Source organism: Semicossyphus pulcher, unplaced genomic scaffold, assembly GCF_022749685.1.
Source record: "Semicossyphus pulcher isolate SPU_LCO1_2020_fin unplaced genomic scaffold, fSemPul1.0.p SCAF_9, whole genome shotgun sequence".
Lineage (NCBI taxonomy): Eukaryota > Metazoa > Chordata > Actinopteri > Labriformes > Labridae > Semicossyphus > Semicossyphus pulcher.
In genome coordinates, this window is record NW_027211770.1 from 28,411,194 (window position 1) to 28,437,962 (window position 26,769).

At 41.7% G+C, this 26,769-nt stretch overlaps 1 protein-coding gene across 1 annotated transcript in view; it reads right to left on the reverse strand.

Annotated features, from left to right (window-relative positions):
- thsd7ab (thrombospondin, type I, domain containing 7Ab) overlaps positions 1–26,769 on the reverse strand; it is a 178,888-nt gene that overhangs the window by 80,858 nt on the left and 71,261 nt on the right. The window contains exons 5-9 of the mRNA XM_069656696.1: positions 25,818–25,886; positions 21,343–21,498; positions 17,993–18,196; positions 10,885–11,079; positions 6,086–6,323 (exon numbers count right to left, since the gene is read on the reverse strand). Coding sequence (XP_069512797.1) covers positions 6,086–6,323; positions 10,885–11,079; positions 17,993–18,196; positions 21,343–21,498; positions 25,818–25,886 — 862 coding nt within the window. The remainder of the gene's footprint in view (positions 1–6,085; positions 6,324–10,884; positions 11,080–17,992; positions 18,197–21,342; positions 21,499–25,817; positions 25,887–26,769) is intronic.

The window sequence follows — 26,769 nt, forward strand, 5'->3', positions numbered from 1 at the left end:
ATACCTGCCAGTTGGATCGTGCCAGATGAAGACGTGCAGAGCAGAAAACAAACAACGATATCAAGTCATTTCTGGGTGTGCAGGTAAGGGAAGGCTGCCTCGGAGCAACAGATGGCCAGGAAACCAAAGCTGTTGCATCTCTATGCTTTTACTTTGGTCAAGAAAGGACCAAACTAATGGCTTCAGAAAACAGTTCTTACATAGCAGAAAGTCAGGTGGTCTGTCAGATCTACAGGGGAAACACAACACACGCTGAGAAGAAAGAAGGACTATAATCTGTACACTTTCCCACAAACAGGTGACTCATTTAGCAAGACCTCAACGGGTCAAATACAGCAGCTTGGTCATTGCTCCGATGCTTAAATATAAATCGTTCTAGATACCCCTCTTGTTCTATTTCTAGATGCTCGTCTGCTTTAATTTTTTGATGTGCCATTGACGGAACCAAGTGAGGGACTGGGAGAATCTAAAAAGGAGCACTGAGGCTGTTGTGGAGGATCTTGATGTGAAAATCATGGCTGCTTCTAAGCCTAAAAGTTTCTCACAGCAGATGTTTTCAAGTTGCTAATTGCGCTTGCTCAAAGGCCAGGATGTAAAGATACATTAGGCTTATGATCGTACGCGACAGAACATGATTGATTGTTCTTGCAGGCTAAAATGAGGGGATTTTTCTTTCTTTGAGGAGTGGCTAATGTGATTTATTGACTCACTGATTGATTTTCTGCCAAACAACTAATTGAAAAGCCTCTGTTCTACAGTTCTATATTTTTGGTCTTTTTGTTAATTTGTTAATTTGTAAAACTACCAAACAATTATGAAATGTCGATGTTTCATCTTGTAAAGGTGGGTTAGTCAGAAACATGAGTCCACCTCGTGTTTTCTTAAATGTTTTGGAGGAAAATCAATGTAGATGTAGAGAAAAGAGAGCTGCAGATTGTTTGTGTTTGGTAAACACTGTCTTTATATGTTCTTGGTTTTCCCTTCGCTTTACAAGTTGAGTCGAGATGACTCGGCCACTTCTGAGTTATGGTAATTTAAGCATTTACAGGAGCAGAGGGGTGATTGCATCAGCTTCTTTTCATTTGCATCCTGCAGGCTGAGACACATACCATTCTGGTCTGTCAAATTTACTCAGTCGGACCAAATAAACAGAACTAAAGACTGTTTTTCTTTTTACAACAGCATTACCACTACAAACACGGCAGCTAATGCGTGTCCTATTAAACCAACAAGCCCTCCAAAGCACACAATAAAATGTGTTATGTGTCCGTGCCCTCTAGACTGACACATTAAAGAGCTCTCTGATCTGACGCCGCTATCTGCAGAGCGTCATTTGTTGGCAACTTCCAAAACCATTACAGATCAGAAATGGCAAATTAATCAGTTTTATGATGTGTGACAACTCGACAGGGAAGGTTAAGTTTAGGCACAAAAACAGTTTAGGGATGGATCGGAGTTAATGGGGTTGATGACATCAGTGCACAGGCCTTCTGACATCACCAGACTTTATGGGCATGTTAAAATAAAACTGCAGATGACAGCAGCTGTTTGGGTTAAATCATACTTTCAACTCAACCTACTCAGACTTTCTGGCTCTATAACCAACTTCCTTCTTACTCAGTCCTTCTTACTATGGCTGCTAGAGGCCTTTTATCCACTTAAATATAAGTCGCTTTGGGGAACTTGCAAAAACGACGGCTGCTGTGCTTCTTCCCTGGAGGACAAACTTAGCATACCAATAAGATGCATTTTCAACCCCCTATATGTTGCAAATGTCCATCATATCCTTGTTGGTAACAACTTATCACTAATGTGTTTGTGCTGCGTTGTCATTAAAATAAATACGTTTCATTAGTATTTCTGTAGATCCATACTCATGCATGTTAAGTAGTGATGATTTGGCCTCTCTCTGCTCTTTTAATTGTCTCATGTTGCTTTGAAAACTTGCTTATCAAATGCCTGATTGCCAGACCTCTTTTATAGCACACAAATGCGGCTAATTGGCAATCAACCTAATAGGACCCATCTTGGTGGCAGTGTTTGTCATTGCGAGTTAAAGAGTCAAAGTCATTTCCCAGTGAGGGGTTATTTTATGTCCTGTGTGTGTGTGTGTGTGTGTTAGAGAGATTAGGGTGATAGTTCTGGCAACAACTGAAACTTTTATGTGTTCTCGGATGAAATAAAAGAGCAGTGCTCGGCACCCTGAGAACTTATTTCTGTTGTAGTCGATGAAATAGTACGCGCTGGCATCCAGCCTGTTGCTGGACACCTGCCATAAACACTGGCCTGAGGAAAATCCACCTCCACACTTTAAACAACATGTTTAAAGGATCCAACACTCAGAAAACCTACAAAAGGACATAATAATGGACACTGAGGCATAGCTGGGGTTGTGTACAGGCAGAGTCAGAATGAGGGAAATTTTTCAGCACCATGGAGAGCGCCACTGACCCATGCAGGCAGGTGAAAAGAAGCCTTGAAGTCTTTGAAAGTCTGTCATTTTAGCCTTTTGCCTTCCAGCAGAATGAAACTGAGACTGTGACGATACTCACAGATGTTCTATCGTCCATGCGAGTGGAAAAGTGGAAAACTCAGCGTTGCTGCGTTTGATTTATGTCTTCTCACATAACTCATTTACAAGCAATCAGAGTCTGTAAACAAAATGTCTCAAGGGCTCATTTACAGAGAAGAAATATTAACCTTCTTCAGGAGGGGAGGTTGGGTTTTGAATACCTGAAAAGCTGGGTACTAAGATCCTGTTATTTCACGGATATTTCAGCTCAAAGTTTGTTGCCGACCTTATAAAACACGACTATTGAGGGAGCCAGAGAGACAGAAGAAGGCAGGTTGAGGCATTGTGTGCATGCAGGTAGATCTAGGTGTGCAGAAAACAGGTACATTCTGTGGGAAACACTGGAAACAATCCTTTAATGCTGCAGTTTTCCCTTCATGTGGTGAACAAAGTGAGTATTTGTTTTTATGATAGTCTGACTATTTGTGTTTGTTCGGTCTAATAGACTCCATTTTGAAGTCTGTTGCCACATAGATCTTAGCAATACTAAATCGATTCCTCCATTACAAGCAACAAATGAAAAAATAACAGCAACACAAAAGCCATTAAAGATGTCTTAAAGCCAGATAGTTTAACTACAAAAACTATTCCCATTAAACGGCTCACAGGCTCTAAATGTCAAACAGCTCCTGTTTTTTTTTCCAAATGACCTTCATTACAAAACAAACCTCAAAGTGACTCAGCGAAGGTCAATAACAACAACCACCTACTGAGTGGGTGAGTAGGTGCATGATGGGAGTCCACTCTGGTTAAATATCTTATTTTCATCCTCATTAGCGATGCTGTTACACGGTGTTCTTTTGCCCTTATTACAGATGATTCCTGATTATATAAAGTTATCGACCAGCGAAAAACAAAAGATAATGGAGGCAAATCGACTGAGACCTTTTTCCGTCGTTTATTCAATGACACCTCCACCCCTCCTACACTCCATCCCGCTGGGCTTATGTTTGCCTCCTGCTCCTGCGTTTGCCAGTGTGGATTGAAAAGGAAAATCCCAGCGATAAAAGACATCCTGGACTTCGACCTCTCCTCTGCAGCCTGGTAAGTGCCGCTGCAGAGTCTGGGTCAGCTGCTCAAACAGCCCCCATTGAACCGGACATTAATCTTCATTTGATCATGTGACGCTCTCGATGAATCACATTTACCTTGTAGTACACAACAGACTCGTGACCCTTTAAATAATTTATATACCCTTCCTCCTCTCACTGATAACGACTCTTGGGAGGTGTAAGACAAGAGGAGAAAGAATTTACTGGTCTGGAATTAGAGCGAGAAACTAAATCCAACCTGGAGGACACATAAGGAGACCTTTCTCTTCTCTCTCTGCAGGGACTAAATCAGTCTACTAACTGTTTCTTATCTACAAGTCTGGACACGTATGGCAAGCAAATCTAACATTCAATCAGTATCTGTAATAGCGATTGTAGATCTCAGCAATAGTTTTCGACAAGAAAGCAATGTCAAAATGTCAATGATGAAATTTTGAAAAGCAGAATGAAGATGGCGCTGGTTTATCTCAGTGGATAGAGCAGGCACCCATATACCGAGGCTATAGTTCTCAACACGGTGGCTGCAGGCTTGCCTCTCGCCCTCGGCCCTTTGCTGCATGTCATTCCCCACTCTCCTCTCCCCACACTTCCTGTCTGTCTTCAGCTGTCTTATTGAATAAAGACAAAATGTCCCGAAAAATATCTAAAACAAAGTTGTATATATGTATGTTAATTGCATACGTCTGCAGTTTACTACTTTATCACTTCTGTTCAAACTCTGTTCAACAGATTCAACAGAGAAATTCTTGCTTATTAAATCTGCAACTGGATTATCACTTACTGCAAAGTTAATTATTGTTAAACCATTTAATCCTTATTCCTTATCATCGATGTAGGTTTCTACAAATGTGAAGTGAATAAATTATGAATGTTATTTAAGATACTGTGTCTATAATTGCATTTCAGATACCTGCAATACAAATGTGACCAGTAAAAGTTATGTTTGTCCTGGTAACAAATACAACTGTGATCGCTACAACTTGTAAATAGCCAGACTTTCATTTCAGACAAATCTGGATTGTAGAAACATATTTTAAATGTTGTTTTAGGCTTCTTTGTTGATATGTTGAATTTATCCGAAATGCAAATGCTGCTATCTGAAATGTGAAATTATTATTTGCACAAGTCCTAATCCGTTTGTCCTTTTGTCCTAAGTTAGAATTCAGTAGAAGATACCTTAAACTCTGTTTGACTGGTTGAAGTGTAATTCAAACATACATTTGCAGCCTGTCAAACGGCCAAACGTGTTTCACAGATATAAAGAATTTAGATTTTAACAAGTCAAACATGACATTTGATATGTTGAAATGTCATTTCCACTATTGAAACTAAATGGCTTCTCGTCAGTCCTGCTGATAAATGTTCAAAGGGCTTGCCGTAGGACAAAAGAGGATCTACTCCTTTATCTGCTCTTGTCGAGCGAATCAGTCGAGGCTGCAGCTGAACTTTCTTACAGACATTAAAGTAAAGTCGGCGTGTATTCTGAATCCTCCTCACGCAGTGTGGTCTTCGAAAGCTAACCACAAACATCTCGTCTCTCATCTGCCTCATGATTAAATTGCCTTAAAGTATCAATCCCATTTAATTACTGTCATTATCATCAATGAGAAATTACCAGCGCCCAAAACGGCAGGGTTAATTAGGCTTTCAGGGACGAAGAGATTATTTATTTATCTGTGGTCGCCTGCGAAGGGAAGATATGAATTGGGTGTTAACTTCACGTAGAGTCTTCTCTGCTTACTTAAACAGCTCTGTGTTTATGTTTCCAGCCGCTGCCGCTTCTCTCATGTGTCTGCTGACTCCTCCCGACTCCTCTTTTGTTTTTTAATGTCGCTTTAGTTTCAATGTCACACACACACATCTGCATGTTACCTCTCAATCTTATTATGGAAAGTTTGCCACTGATGTCCTACCAAATAAACAAGCACAAATGAATCCGTGCCTTCTCTATTCTGCAGCTTATCCTGACAGATGCTCACAGATCACTGTTGGACTGGGCGAGGAATGAAAGGCGTTTTCCATTTCTGCTTGAAGAATGGCTCTAACCTTTTTCTGTGTTCATCAAGCGACAACCCAAACAAAAGAGGTTCTTCAACAAATGATTTCACACATCAAAAGGCAACTGAAGCTCTCTCGGTCCTCTATTCTTTGAAATGCAGCTCGAGATTTTACTGATTAGCGTCTTCATTTTGGATGAAGGTGTCCAAATCAGTAAAATCAGCTGCTGAAGAGATTTCTTTGAAAAGAAAATGTCCCTACTCTTTGATCATGATAGCACATGATTGAGAAATACCTCAAAGCCAGTGCTTTAGTTCTGAGAGGTGAATAATTTTCATTTCAACATCACATTCATGGAGCTGATTTCACAGTTATGAGCACCTACAAATCAGCCATGCAGGAAATAACCTCTAAAGTTAGTGAAAATACAAACAAACATTCAAAGCAAACAAAAAAAGCTTACTTCTTCGGTGGCACCTGTCCCACGTTGACGCGGACGCAGATGACCTTGCGAGTCTGCATCCCCATGGAGCAGGGACCCGGACGGTTGCGGACAGCCGTGGAGATGTTCAGGGAGGAGGCAGAAGGGTCGTCGGTGCAAGGGCCCCAGGGCCCCGTCTGCCAGTGGTAAACTGTGCAGGCGTGTTCGTTACAGTTCCGTACCTCCTGAAGGGCGCTGCTGTTTGGGCACAGGGCTCCACCTGAAAGTACCAAACACAGCAAAGAGAGAAGGGTGTCAATATGTACGGGAGACTCTAAAGCAGCAACAATGGATTAAAAAACCTGATTAAATGTTTGTTTTACAGCTGCAACTGTTTTGGCAACTGTGGAGTCAATATTGGACTTAACATTCATTGACAAGTTAGAAACACAAGCCAAAATGAATACTTAAGTTGCTCTGTGTCTGCGAGGTGTGTGCAAACATTTGCTAACAAATTTAGAATAATCACATTATGATGTGAGAGTGTTATAATTTTGTGTTTACTGCTTTCTATGCCATCCCAAGCAGAAATCAATCAGTACTGCAGTTATATCAAATAGAGTACATCATTGCTAACAAGACACGAGATTAACGTCATGGCCTATAGGTGAGTCTACAGTCATCTACTATTCAGAGTCAGGACTAAAACACATTTTCCCCCCTTCATGTTTCACGAAGGAGCTTCTTGAAATCCAGCACACCTGTCTGACAACACTTGTTTATTTTCTCCCTAAAACTCCCTTTAACAGCCTTCAAACGTTAAATGAATCTGTTGAAAGTGCCGAGGAAAAGTACAATAGCTGCGTTTGCCGGATCACACTAGGATTATATTTGAGCGAGCTAAAACTGCCATATAAAGTTCCAACCTGGGCAGAGATATCTTTTTTGACAGTTTAATAACATGATATAACCATCTTCCTGTGACAGCCTAATAATCATACTGAATTTTATCTGAAAGAAAATCACATTAATATGAACAGAGATGGCAACTGTTGAAGGAAAACTTTGAGGAGACTGTTAATGAGATAGTTTTAAGTTTTAGAACCATGACATGTGAGACTTTCATTCCTTTACGAAACACGACAGCTGTACTCTTAGTTGGAGAAGTATGCTATGGTATGGTAGTGGGCGGGGCTTATGAATTAACCCGGTTCTTCGGGTGTACAAAGTTTTCTGGGTAACAGCGTCCAGGGAGAAGTTTCATGATGATTGAGACCCGACTCCAGAGCACCTTTTGTTTTGTGCCTTGATAATGGACCAGAGGCCTACTATCTCCAGTTTGTTATTTCTTTTGGACCAACCACCAACAATACAACTTGAACAAGAAACGTCGACTGACGCCGCCTGGGCTGGCCGCTCGTGGGGAGCTCTCAGTTTGAGCTAGCCACTGCTGCTGACCGGAGGAAAGCCCCACGCCAACCACTGCCAGCAGGCCTACTCTCTCCTATATGCACTTTGTGTTAGAGAATGAACCAGGAGACAAACGCCCGGTCATTCTTGTAACAAAATACAGACATTTAAGTATGCACCAAAGCTCCCCACCCAAAGATATAAGAGATGCAAACTCTATGACCCATTCATTGCCTTTAAATAGCCGACGCTCTTCTTTTGTTTGACTATTTTTCCACATTTGATAGTTTTTATGCATCGCTTTGTTTTCACATCTTTTAACACATTCTGTTAATGTCAGCATGCACCCTCTCTTGATATTTGTGCCTGTTTTGTTTGTTATTTATCTGATTGTTTGGCTTTATTGCGCAGTAGATGCACTTAAAATGTTTTGATTCATTCTCCAGTTCCTTCACGTTATTGTGAAGCACTGTGAGCTACTCTCCCTGAATGAAAGGTGCAACATAAATAAAAAGTTTGCTTGTTGTTATATTTTCTAGGTGTGTTCACATTCTGCATGACTGAGCTCTTTTTATGCAGGTATTTTGGTTTGCTATGCTTGTGAGAGGAGTTGTTGACTCCAACTGCAAGTGGCAGGTCAGACTTTCACTGCCCTGTTTCAGTGTGTACAACCTCTGTTTGTTGTTGCTCCCTTCCCCTGTATAACCCTCATGTCTGTGCCTTTCTGTCGCTATCTCATTTCTCTTGTGAGGCAGCGTGCAGTCAGTCAGTCATTCAGTTGTCGGGTCGATGGACTGAGAGAGCCCTCTCGGTTTAGAGTAACTGCAGACACTTAGGGGCTTTCAGCAGAGATGGAGAGGCAATGCGGGACAGTGAGTCCTCCACACCTGTATTTCTCTACCCGAGTTGACAGAGAGCCAGCTCCATAATGAGCAGCCGTGTACACACACTTGGGCCTGAATCACAGACTGCCAACTCAGACAAATCTCAACTTAATGGTTACTGAGAATGACTTCCTCTCTTGCTGACTGTGCCATGCCGGCACAGCCGACTAACAACACTAGCATGACACAGGGCCTCAAATGAGCTGCTGCAGAACAATGACCTAGAAACACCGTGTGTGGACAATGGGGACAATGAGAAGAAGCTTACAGGAAACACAAACCACATGATGGGGAAACAAACAAACCCGGCACATATTTAAATGTGTTTTAGTTTGCAGGCTCATTTACAAAGAGCTGGAGGAAGGGCCGCTTAGCACAGATTTGTTTCTAAAGCAAAATCAGTGTTGGTATCCACATCCAAAACAGCCTGAAATGCAGTCTTATACCATCATTTTTAGCAGTGTTCATGAAAGTTATGACAAAAATGTTTCTTTTTTCCATGACGAAGGCGAGAAAAATAGATCTCTGATAATAAAAACTCTGATGACACATATGTTAACAAGACAAGACTAAAATGTTAGTGTTGGGCTGTCAGACATCCAAAATCCCTGATATTTTTAAGCCTTAATCACCAGTTAGAGATAACGAGTATCACAAAGGTGCTTATGAACTTTCTCTGTTAACTGGCTGTCAGGCTTCTGCTTCAGGCTCTGAGCGCGCTCACAGATAAAAGAGGTAAAGTATAGCGACAATCAGCTCTCTGCTTCAGTCAGACGGTTTAAATGAGAAGCGATGATGAAAAGGAATCTTTAGCTGCTGTGTGCTCATCGTTCTTTAACTGTTTCGATGATCTGCTGAAATTTAAAGCACTAATTTGACCTGAAGCAAACAGGTGAAAAGGAGGGACACAGAGGGGGTCATATTTTGCCAAGAGAGAAAACGTTTTGACTCAAAGTAATCAAATGTTTTGAGTTGTTGGCAACTAAAACTAGATTAAAACTTTAAAGGGTAAAAATGACTAAAATGTTTCTAAAACTAACCCGCTTTTTCGTCTTTCGACTAAGACTGAATCTAAAATAGCTGCCAAAAAGAACACTGATTTTAGGCCCCCCAAAGAATCCACTCGTTTCAGGCAGATGATCACGTGGCGATAACAACAGTGTGGTGCTAACAGAGAGCGTAAAAGCAGGCAAAATGTCACCAATTAGTGTCTCCAACCAATCGTATTTATATTTCTGAATCACACTGGTATCATAGAGGTACCTGGTGTGGGCCAATACTGAAGTATCAATATTGGAAAGAAAAAAAAATGGTATTGGAAAATCTCCAACTTAGCATTCAGTCTGGATATCATACATCTGATGGGTGTCATTTAGAGAGAGGCACTTGGTCCCCACAATAATCACCATGGAAGTAAATGCTAAATAGGTAATTAATTAAGCATAATAATGTATTCATTAGCACGTTAATCCATGCCAACATTTTGTTGGATGCCTTTTAATATCAACCCTGTGTCTTAAAGCTTCGTGTACTTCCTGTAGTTCTCCTCACTTTATTAATATGCAACACAGGAGATGCAAACTCTGCCAAGGAGCTCTAAATCTAATCAGATAATCTACTCTGCAGGGGGAACCTGTGGTGAAGATACAAAGCTTCAGTCAGGCATTGTTCTTGAGTATGTGTGTTCAAAAATAAACAGACTGGAGTTTGATACGGTTTTCTAAAGCTAACACGAGAACAGCTACTTTTATTTCTAATCTAAGTCAAAGATTTACCAAAAAGTTCCGGAAACTTTGGCACCCGAGAAAGACCTTTGATAAATACAGATACAAAATGTGTTAATGTGACAGGTGAGGTAAGCAGAACATGAGCTAACACTACAGCAGAGCAGCTAAAAACAACTAACACAATCAAGCTACTTCACACATGGCCAACAAGCCCTGACTCTATTACAACAGGCTGAATATGCTCTAAATCAATTACAAGTCACCCTGAAGCTGTTATGATAATGCACTTTTTAGAAGTCAAAACAAGCTAACAGTTCATTTTAAAACGTGTAGACACATAGCTAGAGGTTTGAAAGAGCTACCAGCAAGCTTTAATTACAAATGTTACCCTCCATCACTGTGATCCAGGCCACAACCATCGCAGTGACTGTGAGGAAAACACACTCAGATAAGACAGAGGGAAATGTTTGGAGACATGACAGAGAAGACAGACTGACACACACACACACACACACACACACACTCACACGGGGATTTACACCAGAGAGAACAAGCATATGCAGAGAGACGATGTGAGAAACAGATAAAAAGTGAGTGTCAGGCGAGGAGACAGACCGACTGAAATAATCACCAGGACAGATAAGCAGACTGTTGGAGATAAGGACAAATGCACATGCAGACAAGTGTGAAATCCACACATTCACTGAGTGACAGCAAAGGACGAACTTGAAAGGCCATGACTAAGCCAATATCCAGGCCTCATCTGCATACATTTCCATACACGATGGTGCAGGAGGCTGTCTGGCAGGTGGAGACTCACCTTCCCCAGCATTATAGGCCAGAATGGAGCGGGTCCTCATCTGCTTCCCCTCGATGGTCTTACTGGAGCAGGTCTGTGAGCAAGTAGACCAGGGCGTCCAATCACTGAGCACACAGTCCCTCGAGCAAGGCACCTCGCAGGGCACAGGATCTGGCACAGGGGAGGCCGAGCAGAGGCTTCGGTCCATCTCCTCTCCTGAGGAAAACAGTGAAGGAAAAATAATGATCAATTTTCAGGTATTCAGACTGAGACCGCTTTTAACCTCGTACCAGTCCTGTAAAATTAGCCAAAAATGCATATCCAATACAGAAAGATCAGCTTTCAATATACTTTGGGCCGGCTGTGCCTCAGTGGTCGAGGCAGTCGTCTCTCAATCGGAAGGTTGGTGGTTCGATCCCTGACTGCTACAGTCACATGTCAAAGTGCCCTTGGGCAAGACACTGAACCCCAGATTGCTCCCGGTGGCATAGCCATCGGGTATGAGAGGGCAAAGATCTGTTTGGAGATTGGCACTCAGGCCTTTGCCATCAGTGTGTGAATGAATGGGTGAATGTGACATGTAGCGTAAAAGCAGCTTTGAGTGGTCACAAAGCCAAGAAAAGCACACCTTTCAGTCCATTAACCATGAGCTTGAATAATTTGTGTACTTTTGAAAGATTAAACTCTGCAACAGTCAGAATGTAACTGCTACTGGTACCAACTAATAAAAGTTTGAACACACTGAAGTTGAAGGCTTTTATTTCTGCCTCAAATTCTTGATGCAAACAGATGCCTGAAGAGGTTTAAGGAAAACACACCAATGTTATCCATTTACACTGCAGTACAGGAGCGTTATAGAAAGACAACAATGGGGTATTATTTGCTTTAAACAGAGCAGCAGTGGGGTTTAAACGTTTGTTATAAGGTAACAATGGGGGGAAAGCACTACAGTGAAGGCTGTAACACCTGCTGATTATTTAAGTCTATAACATGTTAAAAAAAAGTTATTTTCCTCGAAATGACTGAAATGATTCAGCGATAATGAATAAAGTTGGTGATCACTGTCTTCCAATCAACTCATTGATGAACTAACTAATCATTGCAGCTCCAGGGGGAAAAAACAATTGAATCTGCTCATAATAATAACAATAAACTCTTAATTCCAATGAATTGGTAAAGCTTAAAATATCAAATTTGACAAACAGGCTGTATGCTACTGATAGGACAGTGTTATGTACAAAGCTGATTGTGTTTTATTTCTTTGACTCATCAGCTCCTGGTCACTGGCACCTGTGGGCTGGCTTATAAGGGACTTTGCCAAGCTCCTCCCTCTCTCTCACATCGCAGCCAAGATCAGCCGCATGGCATCAGCCACCATTGTCTTTTGCTTTGTCCATGTGTCTATATTATTGTCAATAAACCATCTTTTAGGTGAATAATGGTTTGAATCCTCGATGTTGCTTCCCCTGAGCCAGGGTCGTAACAACAGTAATGTTATCTGTTTAACGCTAATGCGTTTATGTCAGTGTAATACAATCAAATTCTAACATTTCCAGAAATGTACAACTAAAATTAAAAAATCTACGCCCAAAAGGTGGTGTGGGTTTTAATTCCCAGCAAAGATTAACAGTTATCCCAAATAAAGCAGCGTCTGTGTTCCCGGGACATGTCTCTGAGCCGTGTTCCGGGCCTAAATTCTCATGTCGGTTTTGTTTTTCCAGCCTTCATTGAAGGTAATTCCTTTTGGAACGAGCATCTGTGTTTCCCAGTGGTGACTCTGGGCTTGGGTGTTAGGTATGAATCAAACTGCCAGATATGTAAAATAATTATGTTGAAAGCAAAAACATCTGGTTTTAATCCACGTTTATTACTTTCATAATTCCATTTGTGTTTTCAGGTTAAACGTTGTTAGTCAAACATTACCGTCTGTGCTTCAATGGAAGTAAATCAAACATCAACAACGATCCTTAACATTTTTCATGGTTTGACATAAAAAGCAAAGAAGGAATGTTTTACAAATGAGGCAGGAGGAAGTTTAGTCCAACTCTCAGGCAACTTTTGCACGTGATAGTAAAGATACTGCACAGAACTCATATCACCATTTCAAACCCTAATATTACCAAGATACCAACATTAATCTAACCTATGTATCGTTACAAAAGCATTTCACCTTAATCCCTCTGTCCCCCAAGTTAAAGTTGTGCTTTGAAGTTTTGTGCACCGCCTTGTCTCCTTCTTGCAGCTGAAACCAAAACTCCAATGATGGAGAACTTATAAAGATGCTTAACGTTCATAAAGAGAATAAATCAGCCTGATGCAGCGCTGATTGAAACTCCTTGACTGGGTTGTAACCTGGGTAATGAGAACACACTCGAGGGCTCATAGATTCTTTGCTTCCAACTACACTTCAGTATAGAGACGGCTGGAGCAGCTGGGAACATGAACAGCTGGGTGTCTTAATTGGTGGCGCGATGTCAAACACACAGACCATCTCAGATTGTAGAGACGTGCTTGTTTTCATAAGACGTCTGTTTTCACTAAGACGACTTGGGAAAGATATTCTCCAAACTGGCGCGGGTACCAACTTGGCATCCTCTGATGGACTCATGTGGCTGGTGCAGAAACTAGAGGGATGAAATCTGCTAACATGAAGTGAGGATTTGAAACAGGCTGTAAAATACTCAATACAAACAAGAAGAAGAGAGACATTCTTCCAGAGACTGGTCTTTTGACTTCCTGTTCCTTTGACATCGTTGGATATAAAGCGACGATGAAGCAGGGCATGTTTGCAAACACGACGACGGACTTCAGGAGGATGGAGGCGGAGCTGGCCGACATCTCATTTAAACATTTATGCGCAACATCGGAGTAATTTAATAAATGATAAGGTTATTTCTTGTGGTCTGTTGGATTCTCCGGGTTGTTCAGTTGCCCTGTGCAGCTTTTAGTCCAGATGTAACTGCATACAGACTTATTGAGAACACAGACTGCATCAATGAATCTTGTAAAGAGCAGCTTGCAGGTTGGAGACCCCGGTGAATCAATGTGTAGGAAAATGATTTAGTTATTATATTTTCAATTAAACATATGAATTATTACACTACAGCCGCTTCTGGAGTCATTTTTGTACGTTTTCTTTTATTTCCGCATCAAAACAGACGACCGGATGTGACGTAACAGAAAGGAGTCCCGCCGATCGATGACGGGTTTAACATGAATAAATATGGATCTAGACGCCAGTCCTGTCATTGAAGATGAAGAAATTGTTCATTCATATGCATACGACGAACCACAGGCAGAATAATGAGCCTGTTAGGCGTCAAAGAGACCAGAAACAGGAGAGACATTGAGCTGTAGTGCCACTGGGCAGGTGTCGTGATGAGTGACCGGCGTTAGCTAGCGATCTAACGTCACATCACAACATAAAGTTTATTCCAAAGGCTATATAACAAATCATGAGTAGTAGCAAGTGGGAGCGTTAATAATTACCCATTACAGTTACTAATGGGTGAGTGTCAGCTTGTATCAGTCTTATTTCGTATTGCCGTCTATAACAGTAAATTTGTTCTAAGTTTTACGGCGTCGCAGCGGTGTGTGAGAGAGAGACAGAGGGAGAGCGATGACTGGTTACTGGTACTTTGTTTGATAGGTGCTTGTGTGTCTCCGTCCCGAAGTCCCGTCTCTTCACCTGCACAGAACGCACGCAGGCAGGAAAGCTAGCTCCGTTCCTCTTCCTGTCAGCCGAACGGTGGGCTCAAAGTCCCATCAAGCTAGGATTTGTGCAACTGGCACTAATGCAAAAATGAACCATCAAAAGAACTGATGCAATGCGAAATAATATCTACACAATATGATAAGACCACTCAGATCACTACCACCTACTTCTGCACGCTGAGCTAAGGCAGAGTCGGACACCGCGAGTCCCTCTTGTTAGGTTATATGACTCCATGTTGAAAATAAAAGCCTATTTTAGCAGCTTTACAGAAAACGGCCACTTTTTCCTCTAAATTTGAGCCACAGCCATTTTCAGAGAGATTGGGAGAGATTCAAGATTGGATATTAATATAATAAAAAATTTTACCTGCAAGTTGCTCTTTAAGCATCAAAAATCGCTGAACTGAGAAACATTTTTTTCTAAAGAAATCTAATATAGACTGCTGAGCTTCAGCACAGACATAATCAGATTTCTCAGATGTTTTCCATCCTGACATGACAGTGGTTTAGGACCATTTTATGGATTAGCAGTAGATTATTCATACAGATGCACTCTTGACTCTGGCTATCTCCATAATAAAGTGGCACTGAACATGTAGAGAGCAAACTCACATGGGGTCCCCACGTTTTTACGCTATCGTCCATGATTTATAAATGAGCTCCTTGCATCAGCCATAAGTGGATTATATTAACCCACATACCCGTCTGTGTTGCTTCATGTGCTGCTCTCCAAGCAGAGAACATTTTCCCTCACGTTAGCGACGCATACGCCCAGGAAAATGTAAACCTCTCAATGGTTGAATGGAAATCTGAAGCAGGAGGAGAATCGCTGGAGCTTCAGAAGTCGGACCGGGCCTGACTTTGCATTAAGATGTCACTTTGACAGATATTCAGTGAAGCAGTCATGACTGAGCTGAGAAGGCATGAAAATAAGAAGTGACAAGGGACCCCAGCAGTTTTCAGGCTCTCACACAGAAAACATGAATGAATAGAACGCCCACTATGAAAGCAAAGCCTCCTTGCTCAGTGTGCAGGAAAGGAGCGGCTCTCTGCCTAAGTAGGCAGGCAGTCAGCACGGGGAATATCAATAGCCAGTTTCAATAACATTTGTATCGACCTCCGCCTGTTGTCTGGGGCCCGGCTGTGTGGCCTTTTCTTTTACGGCTGGGACACACACTCGGAGAAAATATACAGCTGACATAGCAGTGAAAAAGCTCTGAGGCGAGAAGCGGAGTGAAAATCCAAACAGAACAAATCAATTTTCATCAGATGAGGGAGTGAGCGTGGTGGGGGAGGATCAATCAACCAAAGTCAGGTGAGAAAGAACAGTGCAGAGTCTTTGTTACTCCAGCAGCGCAGGCGGAGTATGCACAGAATCAAGAGGTTCGCTAAATACCTCCAGTTGATGCACGAACTGTGATTTGTGGGAGGCTTCAGAAGGACAAATCAAGCTCTCTTGTGGGGGAAACATGAACAAAGTCACCGCATGGGGTCATAAATTGAGGATTTACTGAGTACATTTGGCGGTGAATGAGATTTCTGAGCTGCAGCATTTTCTCACTTGACATTCTGACTAAATAAAAATAGGATGTAATCTACACCTCGCCAGAAAAAGCGACGAATAAAAATCAATAATGTGTTGTTCTTATTTTGTCCACAACCTGAAGGCAGGAGGAAGTCTGGAGAGCATGTCTGTGCCCCCGCCTCTTATATTAAAGATTTACAGTAATAAAGAGTAGCAGTAAAAATCAGGAGCTGCAAAAGGGCACGAGATAGTCCAGGACCCGGGGCCACGGAGGATTGATTTGATTTAGTGCGAGTAAGGTTTAATTGTGCGTGCAGAGAGGAAGACAGTAATGAGAGAGACAGCGGGAGAGAGGAGAGGTGGCTACGCTGAATCAGGCGAGCGTTAAAGTAGGAGCAAGTTGAACAGTGGGAGAGAGGGGAAGGAGGGGGGGAGAGTCTGGAGAGAACTCTGCACAAAGTTGTCGAATGGCAACCAGAAGTCAAGTGAAGAATATCTCCCCGGGTACAGCGCTGTGCAGCGAGGGTCAATAGGGAGGTGACTTTGAAGAATATAGGATTTTCACACAAGGTCAGAGCTGCACTTTGACTGCAAATGAGAGTCAACCGACAAGTACGTAAGAGGATGCTTGATGATGTCAATCAGTATTAAAGTCTATAAAGACTATAAATAAAGGAATCTATCTGTCGGTACTTTGTATATCTCGAGAACTGTTCATCCGACAGCAACATTTGCAAACCAGGATGGAAAAGGAACTGTTTCTAAGTGTTTATGTTTCAGAGTTTTGCAATAGCTCATCCTCAGTGTGTTCAAAGCTTTGCTTGCTTTACTTATATCACAAAAATGGCACATCAAGACAAAAGCATTCGAGCAATTGTAACTAGATTTGTGTAGGTATGATGTCTAAGTGACCACGACAAATTTGGTGGCATTTGGCCAAAAGGTGGGGCTTTAGAAGAATCATGTAAATATGAAGAAAGAATCTCTGTCTGTATTTATATATGTATGTATGACTGTCCTTTGCATACGTTGAAATGATCAACCTTGGATCCCATCGTCTTAGTCTGATGACAATAAAGCCTCTGGGGACAACGGTGAACATGTCGGGCGTGTCCGGTTTAGCCAGCGGTTAGTGATAAACGGCTTCCAGTAAAGACAGAAAATGAAACTGGGTCTTAAATTGTTCAATTTCAACATCATGATGCAGATTAGTAAAAAGTAAAAATGAAGCTTTGTCGGGTCTGTCCTCAAGAGGAGAAGAGAACTACTTTTAAAATGCTCGTTTGTTCAACTGCGGTCGGATCGATCATTTCTGATGCATTCGAGGAAGTCAGGGAAAGCTAAACGCTGAACAGCTTTCGTGACACCGCATCAAGGGAATTTATCTCAAGTTCAGTTTTAGATCTAGAACAGATTGTTAGCTGTTAGCATTCAGAGATTAATAAGAAGCTAAATCGTTGTCAGATGACTGCCGATGGGAGCCGGGATGTCATTAAGGTGGATTACGTTCCGCCTGCTTTTGCTCTCAACACGGGCTGTTATTCCTGCATACGCTGCGGCCTTGTGAAGTACAAGCGGAAACCAGAACACTTGCCATCGCTAAAATCCACGTCCCTGCCTACAGATTCCACATTTCTATGCAGTGTAAATAGAGATTGAGAAATTATTAATCAGATTGACATTAGCATACATATAAGCAGTTTATGAAAATGCTGCAACACAAGCAAGCAAGCAATCTGCCTATTCTTAATAGACACTGCACTAGGATGTTTAAATTTAACAAGTGAATCACAGAATTCTAAACTGTGTGTGAGGCAGCAACAACAGCTGCACCACTCATCGATATTATCATGCAAATTCTACTTGAACAATGAGGCTCTCCTCTCTCACCGTTGCTGTTGACACACAGGACCTGTGCGAGCTGAGTGCCGGGGCCACACGGCTTCTCATCGTCAGGAATACACTGATCCAAACTGATCAGCTGCCAGTCGTAACAAGTGGGCTCCTCACACGGCACCGCCTCCACCAGGTGCGGGCAGTTCCCAGGACCTCCCGTGGGCTTGTTTGTGATCCGTCGTTTCCTCAGTTTGAAACCTGCAGCAGCGCACAGAGGATAATGATTTAATGACTTTAATGTTCTACAATTAGAGTCACACTAAATCCTACAATGAAACAATATATTTACAGAACACTTTCTCCTTATAGAAAATAACTATCATCAACTGCTAGTAACTTTTCCTGTACATTTTATGATACACTTCTACCAAACTGCATTTCAGAATAAAACATTGGGGATATATATAATGTTACAATGTTGGATGTCCAGACTAAACGTGGGTGAAGTTTCAAATCTGTAGGTAAAAGTATGTCGGAGTAAACGCCAGCTTTCACACAGTTTTTTCCACACGCTGCACTCTGTGACGTCACAAAGTGCAGCCTCAGCAGGCTTTGGAGAGCTGGCCAATCAGAAGAAAGCAGGCTTGAAGGGGCGGGGTGTCTTAAAGGGACAGAGATGACTAAGTCGTCTCAGGCAGAGGCTGTATGAGGGCCTGCACAGAGCACCAATGTGAGAAAAATGAGGAGTCTTTAACTGTAAATTATGCTAAGCTACTCAATTGAAATTAGCATAATAACCTCCCTTAACCTCATTAGAAGCATCTAATTTATAATTTTATTCTAAAGTCCTGCAACAAGGACTACAACCCATCATGGCACCCATTAAAAGACTACAAAGCCCAGGGAGAGCAGGGCTGTGAGAACAATGGTTGCTGCCCAGCTGAAGCTTATGAACTGATTACCCTAGTGAAGGGAGAGAGGAAGACTGAGATGGAGAAGAAGGGACATGGGTTTTTTCAGTTTAACAAGTTACCAGAATATAACTTTGAGTTAAATCCCTGTTTTTGATTTTTGTATGCCAGCTTTAGGTTTACCTGTACGAAAAGGTTTAATACAGGATCTTTATGTTGGAAAGCAACGCTTCGCTGTCTTCATTTCCTGCACCCACACCTCCAAAGCTACAGGAGAAAAGCTCCCGTCCTCTCAAGACATCACACTGTATACAAAGTAGTTAGAGACTACACTGCATGTTGGCACCAGTGTCGCACTTGAAGCTGTTTTTTTGGCACTTACTGACTTCGTTCCCTCCTGTCTTGCTTGTGTTGTATTAACTCTCAGATGTACGTCGCTTTGGACAAAAGCGTCTGCTAAATTATCTTGTAACATTGTAACATTGTCGCTCCATATCAAGCGGCGTCAATGGTAAAATGCTGCTTAAGATGTTCAGATACATCAATAACGTGGAGGGGAGAATAAGTTCTTTAACTTTTGATATTATTCCTATATTTTGAAGGGTACTTTTCTGTGAGTACAGCTTCCCTCTCTGATGATCGATGTCCTTGCTTAGCTTGGTTTGGTTTGGTTTGATGGCTGACCTGCTGAGACAGCTCATTAATACTAACTTTAACAGGAGAAAAACCTTGATGATTTCCCCACATGGACCGAGCTGAAAGCAGGCAGAAGTCCCCCTGCCCATCTCGATCCATTAGGAAGTGAGTTTTTACATAATGCACATGTGACCAATGGACCAACTCATGCAGAAGGCAGCCTGTGACATTTTTTTTAGCTTCAGTGAACACAACGTTAAAGACTTGATTGCTCTTTATATATGGTGTTAGATTTATGTTTAATTGTGCATGTTTTTTACCTTTCCCCCAGACTATGAATGCAGTGCTTTAAAAATGATACAAAGGTTATGATGATATGTCATAATAATGTAGCTGCAGAAATATCTATATCTATGTTGTCCTGCTACTACTAGAGACCTCTAATCATTAACTATTCAGTTTTATGCTCTGAAGCTTTACTGTAATGTTACAGCTGGTATAAAAATTATGATAATATTATGTAGTAAAACTTTAATTAAGACTGCAGGTTCATAAATATTTATAGAGTATAGTAATTCTGTTATCTTTAAAAAATGATGTTATAAAGTTTTCGATTGAGGGAAGGGAGCATTTACTACACTGTAAAATTGAAACACCAAATATTTCTCAAACAGTCAAACATAGAGTGTGGAGATAATGTTAATGAAATTCTGGTTATTTCCACACCCATTTTAAATAAACTGGTTTAATTACTGGATAAGAAAACGAGGAATAAAGGAAGAGAGCACTGCTGAGTGAAACTGTCAGGATTTATCTCAGAGCCAGACGGAGCAGGGGATGACAGATGACAAACAAATTACTTTCAATATCTTATTTAATAGAGCCGAAGAAGAAATGAACACATGCAAAGAGGGGAAGAAATGTGTGTTTATGTAGAATAGCATCAAACATTTAAATATGGCTGCAACCCTAAACCCCAGTGAGTCAAATCATTTGAGAAGACCAAGAGTTGACGTGCTTTGTGTCAATCAAATGTCTCCACATTTTGACTCTGGTTAGCTGTGACAATGAACACACAGCAATGCAGAAGCAACACAATGGCAGGCTGTAAACCAGCCTCAAAATGACTTCAGTGTTTATCTTTCAAAAAGTTTTGCTGCAACACAAAAAATCAGATCCCTTTCTTTCCAAAACAAACAAAATGTGCTGATTACAACTGGTCTCTTCGACGCTCCACATGGTGCTTCAGGAGTGCAAAGCAAGCCGTTGCTAACTTTAGCTCAACTAGCAGACTAAAATCCTTCATCCTGTTAAAATTCTGACGTGACTGGGGCGCTGGTTTAGCTCAGTTGGTAGAGCTGGCGCCCCATGTAAAGAGGCTACAGTCCTCAACACACTGATTGCAGCATCGACTCCCAGTCTGCCGATCTATGTAGTGATCATCACCCACTCTCTCCTCCCCACATTTCCTGTCTCTCTTCAGCTATCCAATGTTATAAAGGCAAAAAGCCAAAGAGCCAAAAAATCTTAAAAAAACCCCCAAACATTCTGACGTGCCTTGAACATTAAGAAATGAATCGTCTGCAAATGTTTAATATACGGCACATAGCCGGCGCATAAGGAAAGTGATGTGCGCTGTGCAGGTGAAACAAAGAAAAACTTAAAGTCAAAGCTTTAAATTGAAGAGCCACTTCTGATTTGACTGACGGTATTACTGAATCCTGCAAGCCTTACATTTAAGCTGGCCTGAGATAATGGACATGTGTTACGCCAATGTAGCATAACAAGTCATATAAAATGCCTTCAAAGTTGCACGTAGCACCTTCTTCCTATGACTGTGCCTTCCTATGATCGTACCTTTCTTTGCGGCCTGGTCGTTGCAGTTCTCGAAGGTGCAGGGCCCCCATGCGCCCCACGGCGACACCTCACAGTCGATGGGACAGGGGATTTGGCACAGCTGGGACCTGTTGGGGATCGGACCCTCGCACAGCCTGTTCTCCACTGGGCGGGAAGCTGTGCAGAGGAGAAAAAAGGAATACGAAATGAGCAGCAGATAAAATGGACCTGCTTCACTTTGATGCTATTCTGGTTTTGTCTTGATGGGAGGAATTTTTATCATCACTACAATCAACTGGAACAAGGGACACAAAAATGCTTGTTTACTTTTATTCCTGGCTATAGAGTCCCAATGGAGAGCAGACGAGAACCACAGAGTAGAAGAAAAAAAAACAGGCCTGTGAAGTAGACACTATTATCCCTTTGTTTTGTTTATCGCCTCCCTGTTAGCATGTCAGGATGATAAATTAGCAATGATTATCTCGAGCAGCGCCTTGCTAGAAACATAAAACATGGTGGAGCCCTGCCCACCGGCTCTCGACGGAGACAAGAGAGACGATGCAACACTACAGCGCTAAAGGTGTAAGAGAACAGACATTATCTTGGCTCATGTTTATTCCATGAGGTGTAATTTACCACATACATTCCCCGGTCGTGCCATGTTGGATTTAGGAAGCCCTCTTTATGATGCAACTGTTTAATGCATGCATGTCTGAACTCCCAGTGAGGAACTTTGTGGAAATAAAAAGGAGAGATGTTATTACCACGCAAGGCTCAGCTCTGTGACGACTCTGCAGAATACATTTCTACACGTCTGCTGAACTGCAGAGTTTCTGAAGTCACATAGTTTATGCATTTATGCGTGTAGATAAAGTATGTTGGTGAGTGTCAATTCAAAGTAGTGCCACTAAACTGTGTGTCCACTTTTCTTTTAGAGTATTTCCCCCCCTGTTTTAATCTTACTGGATACTAGAAGGTGTAAAAATATTAAAAGTATCAGAAGGAGAGAGAAGAAGAAAGGGGACTTTTAAGAATAGCCCCTCTATACAGTATTATATGGATCTTACAGGAAGCAAGCAGTTGGTTAGCTTAGCTTAGCATACAGGCTTGAAAAAGGAGGAAACCAGACACCAAAATGTCTTGTCATCCCTGTAAGATAGAGCTGGGCCATTTGGCATCTGAAAAGTACACCACATTTACCTGCTTTTAAGCTTTTAAGGCTCTCACTGTCTTGTGCATCTGACAGTGGCACACACATCTGAAATTACTTTGCTGTGCTGCTGCTGCTTTTGGTTGCCACAGATTTTATTTTACGATGCAAAACCAAAACACTTCCAAAAAACTGAACAGCCATTTTTTTTTTAAAGAGCAGCTCCAGTCATGTTTTTTTTTCTGCAAAATATGTTTAATTACCTTGTAAAAATCATCCCAAAGCATCTCCTCCTTCTCCCTCATTAAAAGTTGCAGAATCTGCATAAGCCCCGCCCACTATGAATATTTCCAACCGCCCCCTCCGCCGCGCGCCTGTAGCTCACCTTTGACTCTGCTACGTTACCTTCTGTACACTACACAACTGCAAGTGGTTATATAGGGGTAATTCAGCCATACGTGTTCGAACTGGAAAGCGATTCAGAAGACGAAAAAAGCAAATTGGACAGGGTCACATACAAGTTGACGTATCAGAATGGTAATGTATTTTATGTATCGCTTCTTTGTAAAATGAAGAGAGATAGGAAAGTTGCATTTATTGTTTCATCTCACTTTTGGTTAGAAAGCCAATTCCCCGAAATCCTGTGCAGGTGTTAACAACATTAATGGATAAACTGTTAAAAACTGCATAAGGATGTAGAAATATTTTATGATATGAATACCCTTTAATCTTTAACTAACTTTAGTTTGTCTTTGGTAAGTCCAGACTATTATCTTCTTTCATCTTGTCGTATTTCAAAAAGGAGACATCAACCACGAGAATAATGAAAGCGAAATAGTGATTATCGTCATCAATTGAGCCCTACTTTACAACATATTGTATAAGACAATATAAAGTCTGATTTATCTAATTGTTCGAGTTTTTATCAATATTTTTGGAGATTCTCCTTCACATTTATCTCTCCTGTATCATGTCGGTTTGTCGTATGTCTCTGTGATTTGTGTACAAAAAGCAGCTCCAAACAAATGGCCTCCAGTGGGATTAATAAAGCTGTTTGTGAATGAATTGTTTTGTCAAATATCAGGTAAATTTGTCAAAAAACAATATCAGCTCTCTCGGGTAGGTGTCTCCTGTTGTTTTCATCTTCATCAATCAGCCCATGACACCTCAGTGCTCCAACAGCAGCTGTTGGGAAAAGCAGACTGAATTGGTTCCATCTGTTGCAGTTTCTGTTTCTGATATTAAAAGTTTCTTCCCCCAAAAACAAGGGAATCCACCTTTTGAGAAAACTGCAGCTCACTCTCAAGACATCAGCGGTGGTGTAAGAGCTCAAAAGAACTCCATTTATAAGACTATAAAGTATAAGGATGAATTGATTCAACTTTTACAAGTAGCGAGTGATGAATTTCAAATAGGGGTATTTAGTGATTCACAACAGAAATCTCTTCACATGTTCAACCTGAGGCACTTTATTTCCTGTATTCCAACTGTTCCTACAAGACATCTGAGAGCTTAAAGCCTCAAATAGTCGGGAGAGCTGAATCATAATTCCCTTACAACTGTACAGGGGAAGGCAAGTGGGGCTTTTGAAATGCAAAATGGTTAATTCCTCTTACAAATACACTGAAAGTCAAATACTCAGTTTGCTGAGCCACTGTTAATCCACGTCTTATTGGGGGAACTACACTGACTTCAATCTTTCAACATCAATCCATTTGGGAATACAAGAGTGAGGACCAACAGAGAGTTTTGGTCTCTGTGTGATAGAGAAAAAATGCTGTCTCTATATCCTGCTGCTCTATTAGTCCATTTCATGGTGCGCTCTCCAGTGAGCTCTTTTTCTATTGTGCTGAACTGACAACGGAGGGAAAAATCCCTCATGCAAGTGTGGCTTACTGTCTGCAGCGGTGGGAAACGTCTCATTTCTCACTATCCTTATTCTGTTTGCGGAGGAACAAAGTTTTTCTTACAGTCCCTTCAAAGCCTCAACTCTTCAGCCCGGATTTTTATGGGAGAGTACAGAACTTTGGTGTAATACTACTTGTCCCTTTGTTGGATTTAGCTGCAACACTGAACAGTCTGGATAAAGAGCAGCGGAGGCAGCTTGTTGAAATGTGAATTGTGTGTACTTAGCTGCATCAAAAAATCCAAATAGAAGCTGCAAAGACTTGTTAAAATGAACGTTTTAAATTATTGTCACAGGATTTATTTCCAAAAGATAAGGGGGAAGGAGAGGTGAGGTATCACTGAGAGGGGAGAGGGCAGGTTTAGACAAGAATTGACAAGAGCATTGAGGAAAAGAGAGGACAGTAAGGGGTAAGAGGAGATGAGAATAAAACAGGAGAAATTAGGAGAAGGGGCAAGGATAGAGGAGAGGGAAAGGAGACATCAAGGAGAGGAGAGAAGTTAAAAGCAAAATAGGAGTAGAGAAGAAAAAAGGACAGAGAGAAACAGACAGAAACGAGAATAGAGAAGAGAAGAGGCCATGAGAATACACAAGAAGGGAGAAGAGGAGAAATAAAAGGGATAGAGGAGAGGGAACAAGGAAAGAGGGAAGGAGAGAAGATGAGAATAAAAAAGCAAGGATCAGAGGAAACATGGAGAGAGGATGAAGAGGAAAGGACAAGAGAAAAGAAAAGAGACAGGAGATGAGACAAGGATACAAGTGAGGTGGGGAAATGGAAAGAAAGAAGGAGGAGGATGAGAGGAGAGAAACGAAACTATTGAACAGAAAGGTGAAATAAAGAGAGGATAGAGATAAGGAGGCGTTAGGAAAGGGGAGAAGAGGAGAGGAGAAAATATCCAGCTTAGGAGAGACAATGACAAGACAGAAGAAGAGGGCATTTATCTTCTTTTAGGGAATAGGAGAGGAAAAATTAGGAGAGGAAAGGAGAAGAAAGTAGAGAAAAGGAGAGGTCCAGTTCTGGACGAAAAGAGAGACAGAGAACAAGAGAAAGAAAAAGGAGAAGGGAAGGACAGAGCAGAGGGGGCAAGGATATATCTCTTAAGGATATAAAAGGATAGAGGAGGATGGAAGGAGAGGAAACAAGAACAGAGGGAGCGATCAGTAGAGATACAGAGAAGAGAGTTGAGAAGGGGAGAAAAGAGGAAAAGAGGTGAGGAGAGGAGAGGGAATCAGGAAAGAGAAGAAGCTAGGATGAGGAAGGCAGAGGAGAGGAAACATAAGGGAAGGACAGAGCAGAGGAGGTTAGGGTGGAGGAGAGGAGAGTGACAGCGGGACTGGGAGAGGAGAACAGGGGAATAACGGGAAATAAAGGGGCCCTGGGAGTCGGAAAGCCGAGGGAGCATCTGGGGCTTCGTTATCAGCGTGACTAAAAACACCTACCTGTGATCTGGAAGGTGACGGAGAGGAGAGGGGGGACACTAGGCTTCTGCTGTCTTTGGGTCTGACCTGCTGCAATTACAGGGGAGATAGCGCTATTAGCTACGCACACAGCGGGGACACTGAGGCACTATCAAACAAACACAGAGAGTGACGGGAAACAGCACAGAGAGACAGGCGGAGGCTAATGCAACTAAGAGAAGGAAGAGCCACAGAGAAGAGGCTTTTTACAATTATGCCTCAAGAACATCTGGTTTTATTATCTTTGGTCTGAGCGATACAGGAAGACGAGCTTCCTTTTTGGTGCATTATTCTGAAATGGACGGATGATTGATGATCAAAATGGACTTTTGGTGACCATTTAATCTCATCAGTTTGGAGGTTTTGGTGTTTGGGGCTCAACGGAAATCTGATTAAATTCCTTTTAACTTCCGAGCAACGGCCTTATCGGAGCTCTTTGCCATAATTTAACTTGTTGCCGTTAATAGCAGCTAATTAACTCATCTGAATGCAAGTGTCAGTCCAGATTGGGCGCTGTCATTTGTCAAGGCTTTCCAGGCATTTATAGGAATAGTTCAACTTCATATGCTCTATCGCTCCGTATTTGATTGAGGTCTTAAAGAGGACCAATTATGCTCGTTTACAGCTCTTTATTCTAATTCTAGGAAAGAGCAAGAGCTTTGCATTATAAAAAGTAAAAGTGGAGGTCACAGTGCCCATTGGTTTAACTTCCGCCTGAAAAGAGCCATTTTATCCATCTCTTATTTAGCCATCTTTGTTTCTTTCAAGTAATAATCTCTGAGATTTTCATTTAAATAAATGTTACGTCACTATCTATCGCAGACTGAGGTAACACAATAGTGATTGAGCCTATGGCCCACTGATGAAAGCCTTTACATTTGCAGTATTACAGGCTGGGTGTAATCCCAAGTGGTGCCCAGTTAGTGACGCGTTT